The following is a 23,593-nucleotide window of genomic DNA, read 5'->3' as shown; positions in this document are numbered from 1 at the left end:
CTGTGTTCTTTACGGTGGATGCATCCCTTTTGTTATGCGTCCGATGGGTGGCCCTGGTAATGAAGATTGTTTGTTCTTGGGTGAAGCTTTTGTTAATGGGCTGATGGATGGAGAGGCTTTAGAGGGTGAAGGGGCAATTGAGAAATGGTTCCATTTAAGGTAATAGATGGAAGTCTCACTCTGTGTACAAGGTCTCTTGAACTCATATTAGCCTATTGAGATTCCTATACCGCCCTCTTATGTTTTCGAGGTATTGGTTTCATATTGATTATAGCTCAGAGCTGAAGACTTCTTAAGTGTGATAATTTTAGAGTGGCCAGCTGAAACGATATTAATAGAATATGTGAGGCCCCCAAACAAGACCCACATGACAGTAAGCTGCATTGAATGCCATCGCCTAACTGGTTGTAAGACACAGCTGTAAAAGCCATGTTTCTAGGACTCATTTACAGCCTGATTTAGTTCTGTAGTACATAAACAGCAATGCCTCAACCTTTATCGCGGCCTTCTGCTTTAACTGCCAGCGAGCATGGAGCACAAGTCATTCTTTAGTTACCCCATTACCCAGCCCTTTCCCTTCAGATGGTTCACCCCAGTTGCTGTCATAGGCGGTATCGTGTTCATCGCTCTCTTCACATTGATGAACTTTGCCTCGAGTAGCTATGAACTGATCGTCCAGAACTCACTGGATCCAAACACGACTGCTTCCAGGCGCGGCTTGCTGCACCGCTACCCATCTTCCCTGACCACCAAGGTCCAGCCCAAATGCCAGCCAGCAACTTTACCAGTGAATAGCAATTTCTTCACCAACAACACGGCTCTTACCTACACGTTGACAAGCGTGCGGGAAAGAGGAAAAGAGGGCCAGCGAGTCATTTCGCCCGCTCTTACATATCACAGAAATATCCTGCAAAACTGCTCCGTTCACTCTGTGGAAATCGACTTTGATTCGATAGACAGGGCCGGAAAACAGATAGGCTTTTGCGAATGGGGCGCGGTGCTGCGATCGTATATCTCGTGCAAGATTGACACCCCGGCCGGAGAAGTCTTCTTCAACATGACACAGACTTACGATTACGTTCCTGATACCACTTCCTTCGATAGTCTCGGCAAGTTCCTGGGGACTGGGTTCCTTAGTCGTAACAAGACCACACAAGCTAGCCTTTGGTGGGGCGAGTCCCTGATGTCAACATTCTGGGGAGAAATCACGTTGATGCTCCAGGATCAGCGGGGGGCATACAAGGACGACGATGACAAGATAGAACTCAACAAGGGAACGGTTTCTTTCATGATAAATGATACGTACCCTAATATTGAAGACTTGCGCTTCTTCAGCCTCGACTACCGTTTCTACGGCAGCAAAATCTACGAGGTGGCCTGCTGTCCCAAACTACCGCTTCCCTTATCGGCAAAGGTCTTAGATGAGAGCAACACTTACCCGAATATATGGATAAAGGCAGACTCGCTGGCAAAAGCGGCTTATTCGACTATTCTCGTTGACCTCGGCCAGGAAGCTGCCCCAAAATCCAACATGCTCACCGACACCAAGTTGCTGACGCGATACACGGACAACTTCTCCACAGCCCGCATGGCGAATCTGAAACCGAGTCCCGCCAACGACAGTTATAGCGCATTGAAGAAAACGACGGGTCTCTTGGGTATTACACCGTCTGTCATCGCCAGGACGTACATCTGTCAGGTCCCGCGGCTCAAGCCAGCGGGCAATCTCATCGTTGCTATCATCGTAGCTGATCTTGTGCTACTTCAAGCTGTATGGCAACTTTACAAGAATTCAGCTGAATTTTATCTCAGTAAGAAGCATCGGGAGTCGGCTCCGTGCGAGAGATGCTCTGGAGTTGGACAGGTAGATGATTCCGTACCGCCATCTATGCCAAGCCAGGACAGTGGGCTGGAGTATTTTCCACTGGTAAACACGCCAAGGCAAAACGATGGTCAATTTACAGGGGGTGAAGTTTAATCATGAAGGCTTAGACGTCTGCAGATTGATGTTTATGGGTCAGATTTACAGTATTGCATGATGAACATAGATACCAGTTGGTACCGAACAGAGACGCCGATAGAGGTTTAACATGACTTATCCTAACACTCATTACAGAGCCCTCGGGCATTTGTTTAAAGTACTTGATTAAGGTTGAACGGCAAGCATTGGAATGACGTGTTCTTGGAAGCTTCCGTCTTCGCCAAGAGTTTAAAGGCTGGCGCTAATGCAGGTTGCTGACATCCCACAAACGGCTCTTGGCTGCAACATAGTTCTTCTTTCCGCCCGATTGACTCACGAAAGCCATGAGAAAAGCGATTTACATCGGGCAAACACTCGGCAAAACTTGTTAATTGGGACATCTTGGCAAAGCTCAGCCTCGAGGTCTACGACGGTGAAGTACGCGGCCTGGTGTCGTTCATTTACTGTTATGACGCATTTGAAGATGGTAGGTAAAATCGGAATCACGAGATACAATAGGCATGGAACATATAACTAGCAGCTTTCCGTCTGAAATAGAGACACTAATCGTCACTATTCCAATCCATCAACTTTGCTCCCATCATCACCATGAAACCATTCCTCAACTATGCCGCCCAGGGCATCATGGCCTTGGCAGCTGTACTGCCAGCTTCCGCGCAAAACCTCTCGTACGGCGCCGACAACTTCTACCGTAGCGAGTCTGTCGCAATCCAGCCCATCCATTTCAATACCGTTTACAATACAACCATTGTCGGCAATCTCTTCACTGCCATAAACACAAGCCGCAGCACAAACTCTCCCGCTATTGTTGTTGGCCATCCCATGGGCGCAGTCAAGGAACAATCCGCCAACCTGTATGCTACCAAGCTGGCAGAGCAGGGTTTCATCACCCTGACCCTTGACCTCCCCTTCTGGGGTAGAAGCGATGGCCCTCATAATCTTGTGTCGCCTGATTTCTACACCGAGGCTTACAGCGCTGCGGTCGATCATCTGGGTACTTATAACTTTGTGGATCGGGATCGTATCGGTGCGCTTGGAATTTGCGGCAGCGGCGGCTTTATCATCAATGCGGCCAAGATTGACGCTCGCATTCAAGCCGTCGCTACTGTTTCCATGTACGACATGGGTACCGTCAATCGTCAGGGTCTTCGAGGAGCTGTACCAGTCGAGCAACGCAGAGCAGTCATCGCCAACGCGTCACAGCAGCGATGGGCTGAAGTCGACGGAGCACCAACCAGATACGCCGTCGGCACTCCGAACCAACTCACTAGCGATTCAGATGCTGTCGCCCGCGAATTTTACGACTTTTACCGCACCGTTCGCGGCGAGTTTACTCCCGAGGGATGGCAGCGCAATCAGACTACCCACCCTAATCTCGTCACCAATGTCAAGTTCCTCAACTTCTATCCCTTCAACGACATTGAAATCATTTCCCCTCGCCCTCTTCTCATTATTTCTGGCGACCAGTCTCATTCACGAGAGTTTAGCGAGAATGCGTATCGTGCGGCTGGTCAGCCTAAGGAGCTTTACTGGGTTCGTGGAGCTGGTCATGTTGATCTTTACGATCGAACTGACATTATTCCTTTCTCTAAGCTCAACGAGTTCTTCCACGAGAATCTTGTTTAAGGGCTATAATGCTTTGAGGATTTATCCCTTTTATTGGCAATGCAAACCCTCTATTTGTGGTTTGCAATCATTTCCATAGTTTAAATGTTCTCTTCAGCAAAAGATTTTTATAATCTTCTTTCAGTTCCTGTAAATGTGAGGATCAATGCCCCAGCTTTCCGTCAGCAACTTGCATTAGCGCTGAATATCACTTTGATTATAGCGCGTCAGCAAGCTGCATTAGCGCAAATGACCTGCAGTTTTTATGACGCGCCAGAGTCAATCAGTCAATACAGCAACTTTAATAAACATCCTTTTTAGAAACATAACCTTTAAAGAATCGTTTTCAATCTTATCTCAATCTCTTCATATATTTCACTTTAAAACAGTCCACTTTCTGTATTGTCATGGGCTTTCCAACCGCACCCAAGCCCAAGACCCTTCTTGGCTTCCACCGCATCCTATCCCCAACTGCCGGAGTCAAAGTGTCACCAATTTGTCTCGGCGGCATAAGCATCGGCCACGAGTGGAAGTTCTACACCGGCAAAAATGAAGAACCATTCAAGCTTCTCGACGCCATTTACGATATCGGAGGAAATTTCATTGATACCGCCAGCAATTACAACAACCAAATGTCAGAAGCACTTATCGGTCAGTGGATGGAAGAACGTGGCGTGAGGGATCAGATGGTCATTGCGACGAAATACACCGCAGGTTATCGTGCATTTGGCGACAACCCAGAGCCTTTGCAGTCCAACTTTACGGGTAACTCTGCAAAAAGCATGCACATTTCGGTGCGTGATAGTTTGAACAAGTTGAGGACAGATTATATCGACATTTTATATGTTCACTGGTGGGATTACGCGACGCCAGTTGAAGAGGTGATGAGAGGTCTTCATGTTCTTGTCATGCAAGGAAAGGTCCTCTATCTTGGAATCAGCAACACTCCCGCCTGGATTGTTGTCAAGGCCAATGCCTGTAGGTTCTCATCCCTCCAGATTGATGATGGTACTAATCTAGACAGACGCAAAACAGCATGGCTTGACTCCCTTCTGTGTTTACCAAGGCAATTGGAACGCGGCCTTCCGCGACATGGAGGGTGATGTGATCCCCATGTGCGAGGACCAAGACATGGCGATTGTGTCTTGGGGTTCCTTGGGCACGGGATCGCTTCTTACAGCTCAACAAAGAAAGGAGAGGGAAGCGGACCCAGATGTACCAAAGCCTGAAGTATCAGAGGTTGCTCTGAAGACTAGTGAGGCGTTGGAGAGAATAGCTGATCGAAGGGGAACGACATTACAAGCGATCGTGAGTTCATGCGCTTGTTCTTATGCCGAGCAGAGAGCTGACCCAAACAGGCACTGGCATACCTATTCCACCAATCCACCTACGTGTTCCCTATCGTCGGAGTCAATACTGCTGAACACATCAAGGCGATGCCCGATGCCCTAAAGATCAAGCTTTCCAAGCAAGAGATCGACGAGATTCACGAAGCATCTCCGTACAATCCTGGATATCCCATGAACTTTACCCAGTATATGCAGCCAGTCAAATATGATCTTTCTTGGACACCCGCAGATAACCAGCAATACCAAATGTCAGCTTGGATAGATGCTCCTCCTAAGCGCCTGGTAAGTCTTCACAATTGCAGAACGGGTCAGAGAGCTAACTCCATTTAGCCGTACCAACCGAAAACTTGGTAGACAGTGTTGCGCGGGTGGGGCCGAAATAGTCATTACTGGAAACCGAATGGGATTTTCTGTAATAAAATCATAGAAAATGCTATATGAAGAAACTCTAGAGATCAAATTACTATACCCACTAATGAGAGCGTCGGACATCCGATGAAGCTATCCCGCTCGGCAGTGACAAACCAGTCAATTTCGATCCAGGGTCTTGTTCTCTGGCGGCCGACTCTAGCAGGCGCCAACGCCCAAACGGCAAAGCTTAATTTATTTCCAACGGTCTCTGTGCATAACATTTCGGTGATGGGTGCCGTAGCCTGTCATTGGAGCCTTCAATTCTTGTCTAGACTATTGTGTTTCTGTATATCCGACTTTTCCCATTCCGGCGGCTCAGACCCGGCTTTTCCAGCAGGCTTCTTGTTCTAGTAGACTGCCAAGCGAAAGAGAGCTATCGAACTTCATTATTACTACAGGAATGAGGTGTGATTAGGAAGCGTCTGTTCTAGAGTACAGCTTCAGACCATATGGTTGGGAGCTCGATTGCACCGGGGGGTAAAGACGGCTTGAATTGACGGCTTGTTAGCAATGAATTCTGGATGTTAACATCTTAATTACAGCAGTACGCCACTTCAGCTAAACTTGCTTGGCCCGGCATTTGTGTTGGTTGTAAAATTGAATTGCGCTATGAGTCGGTAGATTTGTCTCGGTATTCCAGTCGAATGCCGCTGTGGGGAATGTGGAGCTGGTGATTAGAAATGGACCCACTATCTCGCCATGCTCTCCCACTTTGGTGCTCAGTGGCATTAATGAGAAGTCCAAGCTCAAGGGTCACCATGAATTTAGAAGGCATCGTGAATTAGTATATATAGAGGCATCATTTCACGAACAATGAAATAATATCCAGACACTAATCTACCAAGCAATCATAGCAAGGATCTACAACTTACAAACATTCTTCCCAACAACTCTCAATCATGCGTCTTTCAACCACGTTCCTGGCACTCCAGTCCATCGGACTCATCAGCGCCAGAGCAATAACTCATCCCAACCTCCGTGTTGAAACCTTCATCAACCATGGTTCTTCTTTCGACATGGTCTCCTCGTTGATCATCGGCTCTCAAGCCGCTGTCTTGATTGACTTGCCCATGGCGATTGAAGGAGCAGAAGCTCTGGCTGATTGGGTTCGCAACACAACCGACAAGCCACTTGTCGCTGCATTCACTACTCACTTCCACCCTGATCACTATCTCAGCGGCGGCGCATTGTTGTCGCGATTTCCCGAGGCGAAGTACTATGCAAATTCTAAGGCGGCGGCCGAGATTAAGAAGGAGGCAGCTCACAAGGTATGTAAGAGAATACCGTGGTAGTGATAATTACTGACATTGAATAGGTCAAGCTGATGAAGGGAGTTCTCGGTGAAAACTCTATCGTCAACAAGGTTCACCTACCAACCCCGTACGACTTCTCATTCTTCACCCTCCCCGGGGACGAAGCGACGCCAATTCACTTCTTGAACCCACTCACCGGCGACACCGTCGACGAAACACTCTTCTGGATCCCTTCAATCAAGACCTTGATCGCTGGAGATAGCGTTTACGGACACGACATGCATCTCTGGCTCGCCGACTCTCTGACCAAAGCCCTCACCGAATCCTGGCTGTCAACCCTCGATCTGATTGATTACCTCAAGCCCAATGTCGTTATTCCAGGCCACAGTTTGTCGAACAAGAAGTTTGGTTGCTCAATCGATGTTGATCATACACGCACTTATCTTCGCTACTGGCAGAAGGAGATTGAAGCCAAGGGACTTGATCACTTCACACCTCAGGTCATCTTCAACAAGTTCAACAAACAGTTTCCCGGTCTGCTCAACTTGAACTCCACAACTTCAGCGTTTCTGCTGAACAGCACGGCGGAGCAGTTTGGACGTGGGGGAACTCGCCAGGTTCACTATATCAATCTTGCTGCTTACACCGATGTTGAGGCTCTTGATGGGTGGACTATTTAAATGCTGAGTTTGTGGTTGAGGCAAGGGGCGGGTGACACTGGGGAGCTGGTGCTTTGGCGGTTTATGTATGTGTATCGGGTAGCTACCTAGTGGATGTATCATAGTGTATTCGGTGATCGGGATGGAGTTAATTTTAAATGGAGTGGTTTTTAGAGTACAGAGTTGTAATAGATAGAGCTGAATTACAAGTTATCATTCGTCAGCTGTCGCAAGTTAGACTCACAGCGCATCCAATTAGGATAGAGATCAATTTGTCAGCATTGCTTCCGCGGAAGACAAGATAAGCCAATGTCAGCGTCACTTCTCTCAAGCAATGATCTTTTTGTCTGCCATCAGCATCCATAACGTTGAAAATGCCGCCAGCACAGATTGCCAGAAAGGTTTGCCGCCATGTCTTCCTGGCCGGGATAGATTAAATGCTGACAGCGTGTAACAGGCATGCGACGTCTGCTACCGCAAGCGAATTCGATGCGACGGTCAAAAGCCCCGATGTTCTCACTGCGTACTGTACAAGTCTGACTGCACGTTCCAAGCTACTAGTCGGAAGGCTGCAACAAGAAAACGGCCCAGTGGTACAGCGGCGGCTTTGCAGTCTCAGGTGCAATCGCTCGAGACGAGTCTTGATGAAGCGCAGCAGAGAATAAAGGAGCTCGAGGATAGATTATCACAGAAGAGCAGTCGGCAGGTTGATCAGGTTCAGGTGAATGAATATGACGTCAGCTGTTCTGGAAAAGGCTCTCATGAGTTGGGTCTTGAGCTACCACCTCAACACGAAGTCTTGTCCGGAGTCAACAAGTTCCTTACAACCTTCAACACTATCCTACCCCTCTTCCATCCACAGAGACTTCTAAGTCGCGTCAGCGCATGGTACGAACAACCTCACGGACGAGACGCCTCGACTTGGGGGGCTATCAACGTGGTTCTTGCCCTAGCCTATCGCCATATCCCAGACGAAGAAAAACCGCCCAAGTACAGCACCCTCCACTTCATGAACAAGGCTCAATCAGTTCTCAATGATATCATGTTGGGCGATTCTAATCTTCTGGACGTCCAAACAATTGTCGGAATGGTCGTGCTGCTGCAGGCGACGTCGGACTTGAAACCAGCTTCGGCTCTGATTCCCATTGCTTTGCGTCTTGCACATGGGCTGGGACTACATACCCGATCGACCTCTGAGCATATCAGTATGAGTGAGAGTCTAGAACGGGACCGTGTATTTTGGATTGCGTACATCCTGGATCGTGACATATCGATGCGGACAAAGTTGCCGCCAATCCAGAGTCAAAACGACATCAGCATTGACTGGCCATCAGCTACACCTGCCGACGGAGCCGGACTACTCTACACAGTTGATGAGTCGACAAGCTTCAACTTCTTCCTATCTCGTGTACAACTTGCACATATCCAAGGTAAAGTCTATGAAGCAATGCTATCCATGTCACCCGCTGCATCAGACGTCTACGTTCGTCTTGAGAACGTCGCTCGAATCCACCAGGTGCTCGATGATTGGCTTGCCCGTATACCAGTTGAGTTCTCGCCCAGCGCCATTACTCAAAGTGGAAACGCGAACTTGCAGAGGGCGTTTGGTGTTCTGTACTCAAGCCATCTTACTTGTCGAAGCGTTGTCTGCAAAGCTCATGCCATGGAGGCTCAATGGATACCAACTCTGCAGGACTTTGGTCGAAGAGCAGTAGAACAGGGAATAGTCACTACCCCACGATTGCCAGTGGGCTGGCATAAGCTTGTCCATGAGTCTCGCGAGTATATCAAACTGTTCACAGCGATTGACCTCAAGGATCCTGCGTTTGTCTGGTAAGTTTCACAGTTTGCCAATCTTCCTTCATTTTTTTTTAACTGAGAATTCCGCAGGATGACGGCGTGCACTTACATCTCAGGCGCAGTTTGCCTAACAGCCAACAGCCTTTTCAACCCCTGGCATACGAGAATTGACACAGATGATATGTTGATCACCCCTGCTTTCACATTCTTGGAGGATATGATACGGCAAGTGCCGCTTCCGCAGCTAAAGCGCTTGCGTATCTCGTGGGATGAGCTTTTGAGAAATTCACGTGAGATGTCTCTTCAGAATGCTGTACAGAATGTGAATTGGCTCGAAACCACCTGTAGCTGATGCTCCAAGCTAAATCCTAATAACAAATTGGAAGAAATGTCCCGTTAAGACAACAATGAGATTCAGGCGACAATTGCTATTGTGTGTTCAAAATGTGATACCTTTCAGATACATGTTGCCGCAATAACAATCCCCAGCCTCCGCGGAACAGCCAGCTGAATCATTTCATAGACATAACGTTTTGATGTTCCGCGGAAGGAGAAAAGACAATATGCTTATGAATGAAAATAAAAAAGGTTTCTAATGCTTTATTAGTATCCACTCAATACATGGTTGCAGTACCTATATAATTCTCGCACCCACGAGCGAATATGAAGTGACCTTCCCAGGACCAATCTGTCCATTATCTTCTATTTTCTTTTACCCAAAATGGCACCCTTACCCTTACCCGGTTTTTCTTCCTTCACCAAGTCATGGCACGCCGAACCATACCCTTTCATCTCTCCAACAAGACCAGAGCTCTCCGCTGCTGGCAAGAACGTTGTCATCACCGGTGGTGGAACTGGAATTGGACAGGCTACTGGCATCGCTTTTGCGAAAGCTGGGGCAAAGTCCGTCTCCATCATTGGCCGGAGACTGGAATGCCTTGAGGCCTCAGCAAAGGCGATTCAGGCTGTCAATCCCTCGACTCAGGTACTGTCCGAACCGGGAGACGTAACTAAACTTGAGTCTATAAGCACCGCACTAAAGAGCATCGTTGACAAAGCCGGCAAAATTGACGTTTTCATTGCCAACGCAGGAATGTTACCGAAAGCTGGACCAGTGTACGGCTATGACGAGGCTCAGCTCCGTCAAGGTCTTGAGATCAACGTCATTGGCGCTTTCAACTCTCTTCAAGCCTTCCTCCCGCTGGCAGGTCTAGAGGCCAAAGTCATCTACACTGGGTCGGGAATAGGTCACTGGGCCCCAATGGCTGAAGTGCCTGGAGTGTTCAGCTACGCAGCGGCGAAAGCAGCAGCTCTCAAAATGGTAGACTACTTCGCGTTCGAGAACCCGCACATCCATGTTGTGAGCATTCAGCCTGGGATCATTGCGACGGGAATAAATCCAGACCTCTCTGTTGGTTTCGATACAGGTATGATTGGTCTTTCTCTTGGAGCCCTTACCGGCGGAACTAACTGAGTACAGTGGAACTTCCTGCTCACTTTATGGTATGGCTTACTTCAGAAGAAGCCAAGTTCTTGAAGGGCAAATTTGTCTGGGCGAATTGGGATGCACAAGAGCTTCTAGGTAGAGCAGAAGAGATCAAATCAACTATGCTCTTGAGGGTGACCTTAAACGGAGTTGAAATGTAGGACTACATCAGCTGAGGATGTATCGAACATTCAAAGGATGCAAATCGGAAGCACAAATAGAGAAAGTATTCGACACAAATTCTAGTTCGATCATATATTAGGGATACTAGTGACTATGGACAGAGGATCTATGTCAGTTAGCCGTTGAGCGTCACTTCATCACGTAAAAGCTTCGTATATGAGCATTTGTGTGTTGTCTTTGGTGTCAATCGCAGGTTGAAGCGAAAATGAGCAGCACGAGTGCTATTGTATGCTTTGTCGCATGCGAAGCTTATGGTGAAGTCGAATCCACAGCCTCATATTATCTCTAGTCCCAGAACGTCATTAAATCGTTCTTAAACGTAAGCTCGATGCCCTCCCGTTTCATCGTTCACGCCGGCTTCATCAAACCTGTTCTGGTCCACCTTGTCTTGCTACATCTTCGACTTCAGCTTGCACTCTTTTCAACCAATTACAAATACTCAGAATAACAAGTATGTTACTGGGATAAGGAGCCCTTACCTTTAATCCATCTCATTGTCTTGGGCAATCACTGCAAGGGCCGATCGGGAAGCTTGCGCCGACTTGTACATTCGGCCATGGCCTGGCACAACCACGATAGCATGGATGTGCTTCATAAGACGTCGTTTGGTGGCCGCATGAGTAGGTCCGAGTGGAAACCCAGTAAGAACACATGGTGGAAGCTGGATAACTTGTGATGATTTGAGACTTTGTGCAGGTGATTCTTAGTTGAGAGCAACCTCAGACTATGCAGCGTCCTCTCGTGCCACCTTTATAGACTTTTGGCAACCTGTAAGCCTTTTCATAGAGCCTCACAAACGCATGGGGGCTGAGTTGTTATTCCGCTTATCCATCTTGCCATGCAAGTAATAAGTCAAGCAGCCTATAAAGTATTGACACGCTACAGAACATACATCATGGAAGAGATTTCTACTAATTTTGAAAGGTTAGAAGTTGAAAAAGCGAGGGATTGATATGATCTGATCCGTCATGTTGATGGATGCCTGGTTCATGAACCAATGATACAATCAGGATGCGCAGCCTGATTTAAGCGATGTGTCTTACTACCTCTGGGATGCAGCTTACGTTCCTTGGCGTTTACATGTTGGTGCTGACGGAAATTATCAGTCTTCAATAACGTAACTTTCGTGTAATTGTAACAGGAGATTCCGCCCTATGTTACTGACTCATAAACGCTCGTGAAATTGAGGCTACAGGCTCTAATTTCACTGCAGGAACCTTTCTTTTTGCCTCCGCTCTAAGCGCCGTTGCTATCCTGCTTTGCCTTGGCATCCGCCATCTCCTTCATATGCTTTCGCTTCCTTGCCTCCCAAAGAGGATACACGCAAAGACACGACGCGAAAAGAATAGTCAAACCGTTCCATAGTTGCGCACCTAGGAACGCACGGTTGTGCTGACCACCATGAGCCTCATCAGCTGCGAGAGCAATCGGTGGTCCAATCAATGCACCGAAACCTGCAGCACCGTAGACAATACCCATTCGAGTTCCTATGACCGCTAGAGAGGGGCAGAGATACGGGATGATGAATGCTGGCAGGGTTGTGACTGCTCCAGAGAAGAAGCCGTAGAGGATGAGAAAGACAGTGAAACCGCCGAGGTTGTGCACTGCGATCCAGCATAGGGCAAGCATTCCAGAAACAACCGAGTTGAACATGAGGATGGACTCTGCTCCCAGGATCTTCTTATCCACCATCGCTGCAGGGATGATTCTTCCAAGAGCTTGAGATGCATTGAGAACAGCGAGCATATAGTACGCGAGGTCCTCGGAGACGGGGTGGTCAAGACCCAGTAGGCCAAACGAAGGCGTTAGGATGTATGGTACAAGGAAGCCCAGCCACATAATAATGAAGCCAATGTGAAGATACTGAATGCTTTATCCTTGATGATCGACTTGTCAAAGAGCTGTCTCGTTGGTTTCTTGACAGTTTGAACACTTGGCTTGATAAGGATGGCAGCGAGCGTCAAGGTGATGAGGGCAATGAAACCAATGGCTCGACACGCCCAGCCGAAACCTCCAGAGTCTAACAAGCGACGGACGACAATGGGATAAATGACACCTCCAAAAGATCCTCCTGCCGTCGCGCAGCCAAGCGCAAGACCCCGACGCGTCGTAAAGTATAGAGGGATCATAGCAACGCTAGGGATGTACAACAGCCCAGTGCATATCCCTCCAAGGACACCCCATGTCAACATGACTTGATAATATTGCGTCGACAAACTCAGCATCATGAGTGCAATGGTAAGCATTAGGCTCGAGGCGATGAGGATAGGATAAAAGTGTCCTTGGTCGAAGAGCGGACCCGAAATGACGCCGATGATGAGGATAAGGGAAACTTGGAGTGTACCGATCCACGATATCGCAGATGAGGAGTGTTGTCGAAGAAGCGTAGTTTCGTAGTATGTTTGAAAGACGCCGAAGCTGTTTGCTAAACCGAAGTTGTTGAGATTAATGAGAAAAGAGCCGAGGACTTGAAGCCATGCTGTGAGACCGCCATCAGGAGGAGGTTGACTCGTTGTAGATGGCTTCCAGTATCGAAAGAGTCCCTTTTCAGGCTCCTTTTCTTTTGTAGTGGTTGAGTTATCAGATGACATGTTTGCCGATGATGCTAAGAATCTCTTGAGGCCATTTCGTTTCTTGGGTTCACCATTCAGTCTTTATACTCCTTTCCTCTAGAGGTCAAAGACACTGTCTGACGCTGCCTTGTTGCACATCAAGCCAGGGTGAGGTCTTGATAATCCATTTTGAGATAGGTACTAGCGGTAGACAAGACGGTTTGCTGTTTTTGGCTTTGCCTTATAAGACAGTGTCGATCATCGTCATGCCTTGATCTTTTGAATTGCCTAATTGAGAAAGCTTGTCTTGTTATTTTCAGTGATTGGTTGTTGCGAGTTTGGGGATCCATGTTCAGGGCACTGACATCATTGCCGTGTGGGGCAGCTGAAGTCTTGGTTGGGTTTGTCAGCTGTTGTAAACTGGAGGACAAAGAAAAATGCTTCACGTTCCTGTAATAAGCGAATGGAGTCGAGAAATACTGCATGCTATGACTTTGGAAGTATTTCAGATACACTTTAGTAGGCGCGTTCATTGTCGAAATGCCGCAGTTCTAAGCATAAACTTGACCAGGCTAGTGTGGATTTTAAGCTGCATCTGTTCATGTTCCGTAGAGCTTGACCTACCAACAATGTTCTTGGTTTAAAGAACTGGATAAAGAAATAAAATACTTGTTGTTTATATAACAAAAAATAGCTCGATATTCTTCAGCAAGCCAAGAGCCCGTACCACAATAGCTCGAGTTATTGGTCGCTGCGAATGTGTTTCATGCTTACCCTGCACTCATTGACTCCGCCTGTCTTGGCCTTGACAGGATCTGCCGAGTTTTTGCTTATTACTTGACTCAATAGTCTAATCCATAACTCGAAACTACAAATTTATGCAAGAGGCTTAAGTAAACCTTCAAGTGGACAAAGAATACCATTGGTAAGTAACACCTTCTTAACCGTCACAACGGCCAGATATTTGACTCTGGGGAAGCTTAAATAGAAGCATAGCTCGACCATTACTCATCCATGAACCTCGCTTACATGTCTCGGGTGAATTCCCTCCCACATCACGGCATCTACATCTACAGGGTGAACTCGGAGTCTTGTCGCACGAGCTGATGTAACGTTGAGAACGAGTCAGTAATCAATCACAATCCATTGGTTAGAATTATCGGCCCATCCCTTCAATTTTGCTCTTCCAGCAGGGAACCTTTGATTTGCGGGCGGTTTATACTCCACTATCCACTTTCCATGTGCCGGATATCCGTGGTGATCTCTTGCTGACCCCACGAAAGAGCACGAAAGAGCGCGAAAACTTACAGCGAGTTGGGGTAGAGACATTTAACGGGAACCGTAATGCCTTCAATGTGGAGGGTATTGATTACGAGATTCTGTAATATTTAAAGCATACTATCAACTCCCTCCAGCCTCCTTCTCTATAAACAGATACAATGGCAAGTCCCGACTTTCTTCTCGAAGCCATCATGGAAACCTCCGCGTTCTCAGAGTGGGATGCGGGGAAGCACTAGCAGTCACCACCACTCTCCAATTGGACACCCTCGCCTTTCGGGTAACTAAAATAGGTATCTCCGCGGTGACACCGTTGGAATGAGGAGAAATCAAGTGGCGAATTCCCCGCAATCGGCACGTAATATCCGTCTGGAGGGTGCGGAGACTGCCACTAGACCGTGGAGAAACCTCCGTATTTCCCCGCTGGTTGTTGAGACGGACTTGAAGATCCCCAATCATTTTTTATCCATAAATACAATGCTTCTTTCTCACTCCTATGTCTTGAAGTGCTGTACCTTTGTGTCGAGTTGGATATCGTTGAGAATATTGCCAAGATGAAGTTCACGCTTGGAAATAGAGCCGCTATGGCGGATACGCCTAGTGAGGTTATGAACTGGCGTTTATACTGGAGTACCTTTGTATTCGGTACATAATCTCTCTGCCTCAAACGTTCCTCCTATTCTAACTCTTCCAAGGTGTTCTAGGTGCCAGTCGTGGTCTTGACGAAGGTCTCGTCGGAGGCATGGTCACACTAAAGAGCTTCCAAGAAGAATTCGGTCTCGATCACGGATCCAAAGAACATCAAGCCCAAGTCGAGTCCAACATCACCAGCATGGTTCAAATCGGTTCCATCGCCGGTTCCCTTCTTGCGTTCTTCCTCTGTGATAAGATCGGTCGTGTACGGTCACTTCAGTTCCTTTGTTTCTTGTGGCTTGTTGGCTTCATCATCGTTGTTACTAGCCATGGAAGCGTGGGACAGATTCTGGCTGGACGATTTATCGCTGGGCTGGGTATTGGTATGACTGTCGTTGTTGGTCCGACTTACCTTGCTGAGACTGCGCCGAGAGCTGTGCGTGGTATGCTCACCAATATCTTTGCCGGTTCTGTTTATCTGGGTGTCATGGTTGCGTACTTTAGTAACTGGGGCGCTTCGATCAATATGCCCGACTCATCTCGATACCAATGGGTTGCACCTCAAACGTGTCACATTGGTTTCTCTGGGTATGTCCTCCCGCCCTCACTGCTAAACATCCGACTAATCCATTTGGCAGACTACTTCTGATCCTGTCGTTCACCGTCCCCGAGACCCCTCGCTGGCTCACCATGAAGGGCCGCAACGAAGAGAGCACCAAGGCTCTCTGCAAGCTTCGACAACTTCCCGAAGACCATCCATTCGTTCAAGCAGAACTGTACGGCATCCGAGATCAGCTTGAGAGGGAGCAAGAAGCTATCCTTGGTGTCTCACGATGGGGTAAGATTCGAGAGCTTCTGACAATCCCTGCCAACCGATACCGCTTCATGCTTGGCTTCATGGCCCAGCTTCTTGGTCAGTGGTCTGGAGCTAGTGCCATCACCATCTACGCCGCCGAGTTCTTCGGTGTCCTCGGAAAGTCTGGCCAATCAGAGAAGCTGTTCGCTACATGCATTCTCGGTGTTGTCAAACTGGTCTCTGCCTACGCATGCGCTTTCTTCCTCGTTGACTTCATCGGTCGACGTCGATCTCTATATGCTGGCATTACCCTTCAGACCATCTCAGTCTTGTACATCGCCATCTTCCTTGCCATCGTTGGCACCGAGACCCTCGAGAATGGAACTTTGACAAGCACCCAGAAGCATGCTGGTGTTGGTGCAATTGCAATGCTGTACATCTCAGGTGTCGGTTGGACAATGGGATGGAACTCATTCCAATATCTCGTCAACGCCGAGATCTGGCCCCTCCGCCTTCGAGCTCTGGGTAGTTCCATCACCATGTGTCTTCACTTTGCGAACCAGTACGGTAACACCAAGGCTGTTCCGCTTATGCTGCTTCATATGACGAGCTCCGGATTCTTCTTCTTCTGTGCTGCTGTTTGTATCCTCGGTCTCATCTGGGTTTGGGCATTTGTTCCTGAGATGGCAGGAAGATCACTGGAGAGTACTGATGAACTGTTCTCTCTACCTTGGTACAAGATCGGCCGCTATGGAAATAAGCTGGCGCCTGATAACGAAGCTATTTTGGCAAGGGATGAGAAGGCGGAAATGAAAAGGGAGGTTGAGGTGAGCCAATTAGAGCAAGCATAGGGATATTTGTCTAGTAAATAGGGTTACAACTTCTTCCAAACACATGAACTGAAAGTAACTGCCAAAATAAACGGTGTTATTCTTATACGAAAGCGGCGAAGACTGCATTGCCCCTCAATACCTTCTTCAACCCAGCAAGTCTGGTACAGTAATCAAGAGTCGACTCCTCCCAACGACGCCGATAAGATCCTTTCAATATGGTCGCGTACTGTCCTATACCACTCCATGGTCTAATAACGCATTCACCATTGAACGCTCTTTCTGCCAGCTTCTTCTGGTCTTGAAGTCTCCCGACAAGTAGCCACCGAGTGATCTTCGGATAAGGTAGACTCTTTTCGAGTCCGCTAACCATGTTTCCATTCTCATCAGTGTATTCCAGCTTTGCGCCTCGTCGGACAAGTAACTTGACCAGTTCCAAATTCCCGAAAGAAATGGCGCACATAAGAGGTGTTCCAAACCATGAACCGACCATCTCCACGTCCGCTCCAAGGTCTAGCAACAGACCTGTCATCTCCGCATCACATTTCCGTACCGCTAAACATAGTGGCGACCCGTGATATCTCCCCCTCATGTTCAACAGAATACTCGCATCATGGGGTGGTAAAGACTTGTATAAACGCTTGATTTGGCTCGTTGTGCAGGAAATGATGGCGATGTTGAGAATGCTCTCTGGATTTGGTGCATGAGAAGGTAAATGTCCATGGAGCCACCGGGACTGAGACAAGTAGTCGATGTATCGGCCTTGAAACAAAGTGAAAGAAAGCATAGAAGTTCCGTCGTCGCTCTTATGATGGATATCAAGCCCCTTCGACAGAAGGTATCTGAAAGTCGCCAGTGATGAGGTTTCCAGTGTTGCTCTGTAAAGTAGATTTGACCCGTCCATGCTTCTATATTGTAAAGAGGATGGTCGCTCTTCTGCCAACAGCCTTACCGTGTCTAAATGGCCCATGATGACAGCCAACGACATAGCAGTGTTACCATACATGTTCCTAACTTCAACAAGCGCATTGTGCCGTAACAGCTCTCTCACAACAAGGACATGATTATTGCCGGCTGCAATGATCAAAGGCGTCTCGTTACGTTTATCCAACGCATCGACATCAGCGCCCTCATGCATTAAGAGCTTGATCATCTCGACATTTCCTACCGCTGCTGCAAAATGCAGGGGTGTTCTGTTTGGAACAACTGGATTCGGGTATTTGATGAATGCGGAATTGAATTGTTCGGCTGAGTCGCCTCCAAGAGCAGAATCAAGCCCGCCTTTCCATGCGTTGCTGGCTATGTTACTACACCGTATCCTCGATTGCAAAGGCCTGACTTACTAATAGTCGTTCGAATTCTTTCTGAAATGATTCAACATCAGTTTCAAGACGTTCAAGGTATTCTTGTAAATGGCATGGCAAATAGCGTGGATAAGTTGTACCCGGGTGATAGATTGAGACTCCAAAGCAGCTGATAGCAATTTCTCGATAAAGGGTGCTGAATCCATGGTAGTGACCGCGTAGGAGAACAAGTTCTGAGTCGAGTGGTGTTTGCAGAATGAGCTGTTAGTGCTTGCACCTTCGTCGAGTAGCCAGTTGACAATGGCATCTTTCTGAGCTCTTATAGCAGCAAAGATAGGGGTGCAGGAGTGACAGCTTGGCAAAGGCTTGTCGATCAAACACCCTTGACTGACAGCCAACTTGCACTGCTCAAGATTTCCTTTCATAATAGCATCCTCAAAGTCTCGTCTTCGGGCAAGCTCTAGTCCTTCATTGGATATTAGGCCCTTTATCATATCTCCTGTGGCTGCAACCTGCCCTCGGGGAAGAGGAGATCCCAATGATAGCAGTAAAGAGGCGAGCCCGTCGAATCCAGTCTCGAGGGCATAGTCGATTGCAAGTTTCCCGTCTTTGTCTTGAGCAGAGATATTTATACCCTGATCTATAAGCATTAGACAGCAAGCCATAGACCCTCGCATCGCTGCATAATGAAGCACTGTCCTCCCATAAGAAGTGCTGATATTGATATCAAAGAAGTGGTTGTCGAAGAAGTATGATAGAAAGTCGGGTACGTCAGCTGCAAAGTGTAGCAAACTGACTTCGTCATCGAGTATCTGTTTCTTCGTTTTTGCCCCGTATGTGCTTGACCATGTAGCCTTGGGAGAAAGCTGCCATTGGGAGGGACTTGCAGACATGTTGACTATCCACTTGAGCATATCGAGCTGGCGGTTAGTTGTAGCCCATTGAGGGACTCCCCAGCCATGAAAGTCAACGGCAAAGGAGTCGTGTCCAATATCTGATAGGCACTTTACCAGATCCAAGTCGTTTTGCTTTGCAGCCTCAATGATCAAAGGAGTTGCAGGGCTTGTAGACAAGTGAGTAAGTCCCTTTTCGTCCAGTGCTTCGATCAGAGATGTTTTATCTAGGCTTGAGCCTTTGACAACCAGCTCGAGTGGGCTTTGACCAGTCGGACCAACGTGGTTGATTGTTTGAGAAGGAATGGCCTCCAGTATAGCCTTGAATATTTCGATGTTCGCTTCTCCACAAGCCATTTCGAATAGAGACATAGGGCTCTCTGACATACGGTCAGGGACCCGTCGATGAACATCAACACCAAGACTAATGAGTTTGACTGCAACTTCTGGGCTAGCACTTAACATAGCTAACTTGAAGAGATGGTAGCTATCATCGACTGCTTGAAGCGAAATGCTGACCTTTGAAGAGTCCATGACTTGGGATAAAAGAGTAACAATCGATGTTGAGCAGAAATGATCCTTTATCCAACCTTTAAGCGATCCAATCAGCGGAACCACAGCAGATATATTTCTTGTACCCTCAAAAGAAGAAAGAATACCATGATTAAAGAGTGTTGTCAGGTCTCTAGAGAAATAATAGTAGCATTCACCGGCGACAAAGGTTCCAGCCTCACAGCAGATGTCTTCCAACTCCAGCGTACCGCAAAGAAGCTCCCAGGCGTGCGTCACCTTCCCAGAGTTCGAAAACTCCTGATCCTTGGGAATGAGAATCTTCAATATCTCGGAGTCCAGGGGTATCGTCTTGTCCAACTTGAGAGGCATGTTGTGAGCAAGCCAGCGCTGGAAGAATAGTTGAAATGGGAACTTCCCTGAATTATCGGCGCAGAAGGGATCAAAAAGTTCGGCCAAGGATCGGGCAAACTCTGGAGTGCATGCGGCGCTTAGATGATGCATTGGTGTCGATTCCGAGTTGGAGCTGCCGAAGTTTGTAACTCCCTTATCTCGCAATGCAGTTAACAGTTCTAAGGAACCAGTAACTACTGCATCGTGCATTATCGGACTCTTCGACATGAAGTACTTTGCCTCAGCTGGTAGAATCTCCAATAACGCCAGAGCTGGCTTCATATGACCGTTGTGAAGAGTGGCGGAGAAGGGTGTTCGACCATCCTCGTCTATAGTTGCAAGATTCTCCAAAGTGTTTTTGTCTTCTTTCTGAAGCAAAGTTATGATCTTTTCGTGTCCGTTGTAGCATGCCGCATGCCACGAGTTTTGACCTTTTTCGTCTCTGGATCCTGGATCGACACCTCGAGAAAGAAGAACTGAGGCTACCTCTGCATTGTTTGATTCACAACTGATATGTAGACAGTTCTGTCCAGAGGTGCTACACAGAAATCCATCGATGCCAGATCCAAGAAAAAGCTCGACTATCCTGCCGCTGTTGGCCGAAGTGCTTCTCGCCGCGGCACTCAACAGCTCGAAATCAGTCGGCTTAGCAATAACACCACCAAAACGTGAATCCGATATGAGTATCGACAGCTCTTCTACCAACCCAAACTTGGACGCAATATCAAGAGCTTGCCGGTACTCAAGGTCGTTATAACTGTAAGCCATTGGATCGACAGTCATATTCTGTAAACTAAGGCCACGTCCACGAGAGAAGGACAACGCAGTCGCTGCCAATGGTTTCCACTGAGGACAAGCTTTTTCCCCAACAGCTAAGCGAAGAATAGCCTCGAGCACCAAGTCATCGGACTCATCTTTCCATTCAAAATTAGAAAAGGCCGTGACTGCATCCTCTGGTACAGTAGACGTTGGACGGATGAACTGAAGAAGATGATGTCCCCCCAATGACTCAATGGCATGAGCCATACAGCTCTTGCCCTCGACCACAAATGCAGTATCAGCACCATTATCCAGAAGAACCTTGATTGTGCCAGTTACACGCTCAATAAACACAGGATCTGACAGCTTTTCATCGAGAAATTCACTTTCCTCTAGACCGATAGCCATGGCAAGCGGGGTATAGTTATCTCGCACCACATTCACATCAACACCACTGTCAATAAGGAACTGACATAGCTTGGGGCTTAGCAGAAACACGGCGAATTGTAGTGGACCGTTTGACAGTTGATGCATAGTCCACAGTTCGTTCTGCCCCCCAGACAGTACTGCATGAGCCCATGCTCTAAAGTTGCCAGTCTTGCGGATATCGAAGAGGCGCTTGAGAAGGTTGAGAACGGGTTCTTCTTCTAGGATCTTTAGGTGGAGGGGATAAGAACCTGTGCTTCTCTGTATTCCAAGAGGCGTATGCGCCGCGAACTTGTAGAATGGGTGCTTCTGGTTTCTCTCTTTGGCGTAGGCTTCCTCGACTGTGTCAATGATAGTTGGTACCCTATCAAAGTGTGGGAGCAGTATGAAGCCAATTGAGGCTTGTGCAAATGACTGATAGGCATCTGCTTCAGAGTATCGAAAGTCACCAACTTCAGTCCTCTCCAGGTATTCCAAGACTGTAAAATGGGCGAATTCGAAGTAATTCCCATCTAAGGATTTTCGTAGCAAACAGCCACAGTTACGAGATATAACCTCAGGTTCGATAATGTCATCGGCTTCAAAGACATCTATATCTTCCTGAAATGAGACTGCCTCGCATAAGCTGGCGATATTCATCTTGGGCGATCCTAGCGCTATCCACTGGAGGGCTCTTCGAATACAAGACTGTGTTTCAGGAGGACACTGCATGACCCTTTGTAGAACACGATCGTATGTCTCATTCAGAGTTGGGGGTAATTCAGTTAAAGCTTTTCTTCGGGCCTTGTTGTTGGGAAGATTACAAATATGATCAATTTGACAAGCGACCCAGCGAAACCTGGTGAACAGACTGTGTCAGCGAAGCGAACTTGTCATAGCAAATCATGTACCCACATTCCTTGGGCCCCATGTACCAATGCATGTAGGATATCCTTGTAGAGATCCGGATTCGTTCTTTCGATGTTCTTCAGGACTTTGCGCTTGCTGACTTCTGCAAGCGTATAATCCTCCAGGTCCTTCACATGAGCTGAGACCTCAATGTGTTCAAACCCTTCGGCAAGCTCCTCGTGGATCTCTTCCTCCTTTCGACTGAATAAGGCGGAGCTGACGGTTTCAGATCCATCTACTATGGCCTTCAACGACCGGGTCATGCGCGCTACCTGATCTCCGCATTCGTCCAGCCCATCGACTATAACAAAGACTTTCTCATAGACTTCGGACATACATCCAACCAGTTCCACAAGATCGTCTAACCTTGGTTGGGTGTGAAGCTTGTCGTCGGGATGGAGCATGTCGAAGTATTCTTCAAGAAGATCAAAGGCCTCTTCACCCTGAAGACCAAGTTGGACTGCAAGGGCCGCCAGAATGTTTTCGGGGAGGCATGAGTCTGGGTTCTTGTAGTCACAGAACGCAAAACAGACTGCTGTAAGATCATCGCTTTGTTCAAGAACGGTCTCAATGACAAGCCCACAAAGAACTGTCTTCCCGCTGCCTGTGAAAGGGTCAGCCAAGCTATAAACATGATCAAGCAGGGGAAACTTACCTGGAATCCCGCTTAGCCACAATTTCGAGTTAGATCCACTTTTCCAGTTCGTAAATGTAGAATCGTCGCTGGTAAGCCAAGATCCAGTAGCCTCATGACGAAGCTCACGGCTAACATCAAGATAGTCCTGAGGTTTCACGCAGAGGAAGAAGTTCATAACCTCCTTACGTCTCTTGTTAAGCTCAACTCGAGTTTCAAAACTGATCCTTCTTTCAATCATGTTATGGATTTCATCCTGCTTGGCCAAACTCTTGATCAGCGCATCCATACTATCCGCAGAAAGTGCCAGATGAAGATTGGCGCGATGATTTGCCAGCTCGGCGACCAAATCTTTCGTTTCCTGTAGGGAAAAGGGCCATTTTAACTTTCTGACAAAACGCCTCGCTGATTTGCCACTATCGAAGTCAGACTGCGCTTTATCAAGCTTGCTGTTGATCTCATCCAACGTCTTCTGACACGACTCAAGATGCTGAGGCTTAAGCGCCGAGTTCGAGTGTCGATCTTCCAAAGCCGAAGCCAACAGTCTAAGGTTTTCAAAGATCCCAGCCAATTCTCTCGCCTGAGTGGCAAGTTCTTGGGCCTTGGATGGCGCGTCCTTAGCTTCCTTGCAGAACTTGGTCACTTGTTTGAAGACGGACCCTGTAAGTTGAACAAGACCAGCGATACTAGCGGCCAAACCGATGGCCTCAGCCATATTTGAGCCGTGACGCGTAAGAGACCGCGGAAATAGTGATTTAAGATGCTATTTGAGGGGTATGTGAAAAATAGGCTGCAGTCAGCTGGAGCTTGGAACGAATGGATCAGAGTGGCGAAGCTGATGATCCGATGATCCAATCATGTCTATCATTTCACCCCACAGATCCTCATAGCTTGACAGGGATCATGATCAAGTGTAACAGATGAGAAAGTGATTGAAGGTCACAAAGCACCTGGGCCTATCGAATCACCC

The 23,593-nt window shown here is 47.7% G+C and overlaps 9 protein-coding genes across 9 annotated transcripts; 7 read left to right on the top strand and 2 right to left on the bottom strand.

Annotated features, from left to right (window-relative positions):
* Positions 1-529: 529 nt before the first annotated feature.
* On the top strand, positions 530-1,978 carry BKA55DRAFT_697854 (uncharacterized protein; the record flags this gene model as incomplete). The annotated part of the gene is made up of 1 exon (XM_046200448.1): positions 530-1,978. The coding sequence occupies one exon, from the start codon at positions 530-532 to the stop codon at positions 1,976-1,978; it is 1,449 nt and encodes a 482-aa protein (XP_046041793.1).
* Positions 1,979-2,701: 723 nt separating this feature from the next.
* BKA55DRAFT_585491 (dienelactone hydrolase) lies at positions 2,702-3,682 on the top strand. Its single transcript, XM_046194457.1, has one exon. The coding sequence runs from the start codon at positions 2,804-2,806 to the stop codon at positions 3,605-3,607; it is 804 nt and encodes a 267-aa protein (XP_046041792.1). The 5' UTR covers positions 2,702-2,803; the 3' UTR covers positions 3,608-3,682.
* A 238-nt stretch (positions 3,683-3,920) lies between these two features.
* On the top strand, positions 3,921-5,369 carry BKA55DRAFT_585489 (sterigmatocystin biosynthesis dehydrogenase stcV). Its single transcript, XM_046194456.1, has 4 exons — positions 3,921-4,564; positions 4,611-4,894; positions 4,945-5,217; positions 5,266-5,369. Exons 1-4 carry the CDS (start codon positions 3,994-3,996, stop codon positions 5,287-5,289), a joined length of 1,152 nt encoding a protein of 383 aa, XP_046041791.1. The 5' UTR covers positions 3,921-3,993; the 3' UTR covers positions 5,290-5,369.
* Positions 5,370-6,087: 718 nt separating this feature from the next.
* BKA55DRAFT_681364 (beta-lactamase-like protein) lies at positions 6,088-7,446 on the top strand. The gene is made up of 2 exons (XM_046198248.1): positions 6,088-6,614; positions 6,662-7,446. The coding sequence occupies exons 1-2, from the start codon at positions 6,246-6,248 to the stop codon at positions 7,277-7,279; spliced, it is 987 nt and encodes a 328-aa protein (XP_046041790.1). The 5' UTR covers positions 6,088-6,245; the 3' UTR covers positions 7,280-7,446.
* Positions 7,447-7,591: 145 nt separating this feature from the next.
* Positions 7,592-9,629, top strand: BKA55DRAFT_744172 (fungal-specific transcription factor domain-containing protein). The gene is made up of 3 exons (XM_046201587.1): positions 7,592-7,659; positions 7,716-9,091; positions 9,149-9,629. Exons 1-3 carry the CDS (start codon positions 7,633-7,635, stop codon positions 9,408-9,410), a joined length of 1,665 nt encoding a protein of 554 aa, XP_046041789.1. The 5' UTR covers positions 7,592-7,632; the 3' UTR covers positions 9,411-9,629.
* A 150-nt stretch (positions 9,630-9,779) lies between these two features.
* Positions 9,780-10,705, top strand: BKA55DRAFT_546564 (uncharacterized protein; the record flags this gene model as incomplete). Its single annotated transcript, XM_046190932.1, has 2 exons — positions 9,780-10,485; positions 10,539-10,705. 2 exons carry the CDS (start codon positions 9,780-9,782, stop codon positions 10,703-10,705), a joined length of 873 nt encoding a protein of 290 aa, XP_046041788.1.
* A 1,258-nt stretch (positions 10,706-11,963) lies between these two features.
* On the bottom strand, positions 11,964-13,318 carry BKA55DRAFT_697848 (major facilitator superfamily domain-containing protein; the record flags this gene model as incomplete). Its single annotated transcript, XM_046200447.1, has 2 exons — positions 11,964-12,590; positions 12,659-13,318. The coding sequence occupies 2 exons, from the start codon at positions 13,316-13,318 to the stop codon at positions 11,964-11,966; spliced, it is 1,287 nt and encodes a 428-aa protein (XP_046041787.1).
* Positions 13,319-15,029: 1,711 nt separating this feature from the next.
* Positions 15,030-16,922, top strand: BKA55DRAFT_585482 (general substrate transporter). Its single transcript, XM_046194455.1, has 3 exons — positions 15,030-15,202; positions 15,253-15,778; positions 15,829-16,922. Exons 1-3 carry the CDS (start codon positions 15,112-15,114, stop codon positions 16,835-16,837), a joined length of 1,626 nt encoding a protein of 541 aa, XP_046041786.1. The 5' UTR covers positions 15,030-15,111; the 3' UTR covers positions 16,838-16,922.
* Positions 16,920-23,338, bottom strand: BKA55DRAFT_697846 (ankyrin repeat-containing domain protein; the record flags this gene model as incomplete). Its single annotated transcript, XM_046200446.1, has 4 exons — positions 16,920-18,111; positions 18,160-21,939; positions 21,996-22,593; positions 22,645-23,338. The coding sequence occupies 4 exons, from the start codon at positions 23,336-23,338 to the stop codon at positions 16,920-16,922; spliced, it is 6,264 nt and encodes a 2,087-aa protein (XP_046041785.1).
* Between the last annotated feature and the right edge of the window lie 255 nt (positions 23,339-23,593).

The sequence above is a fragment of the Fusarium redolens genome, assembly GCF_020744475.1.
Source record: "Fusarium redolens strain MPI-CAGE-AT-0023 chromosome Unknown BKA55scaffold_30, whole genome shotgun sequence".
NCBI classification, from domain to species: domain Eukaryota; kingdom Fungi; phylum Ascomycota; class Sordariomycetes; order Hypocreales; family Nectriaceae; genus Fusarium; species Fusarium redolens.
This window is presented reverse-complemented; position numbering and strand designations above follow the sequence as displayed.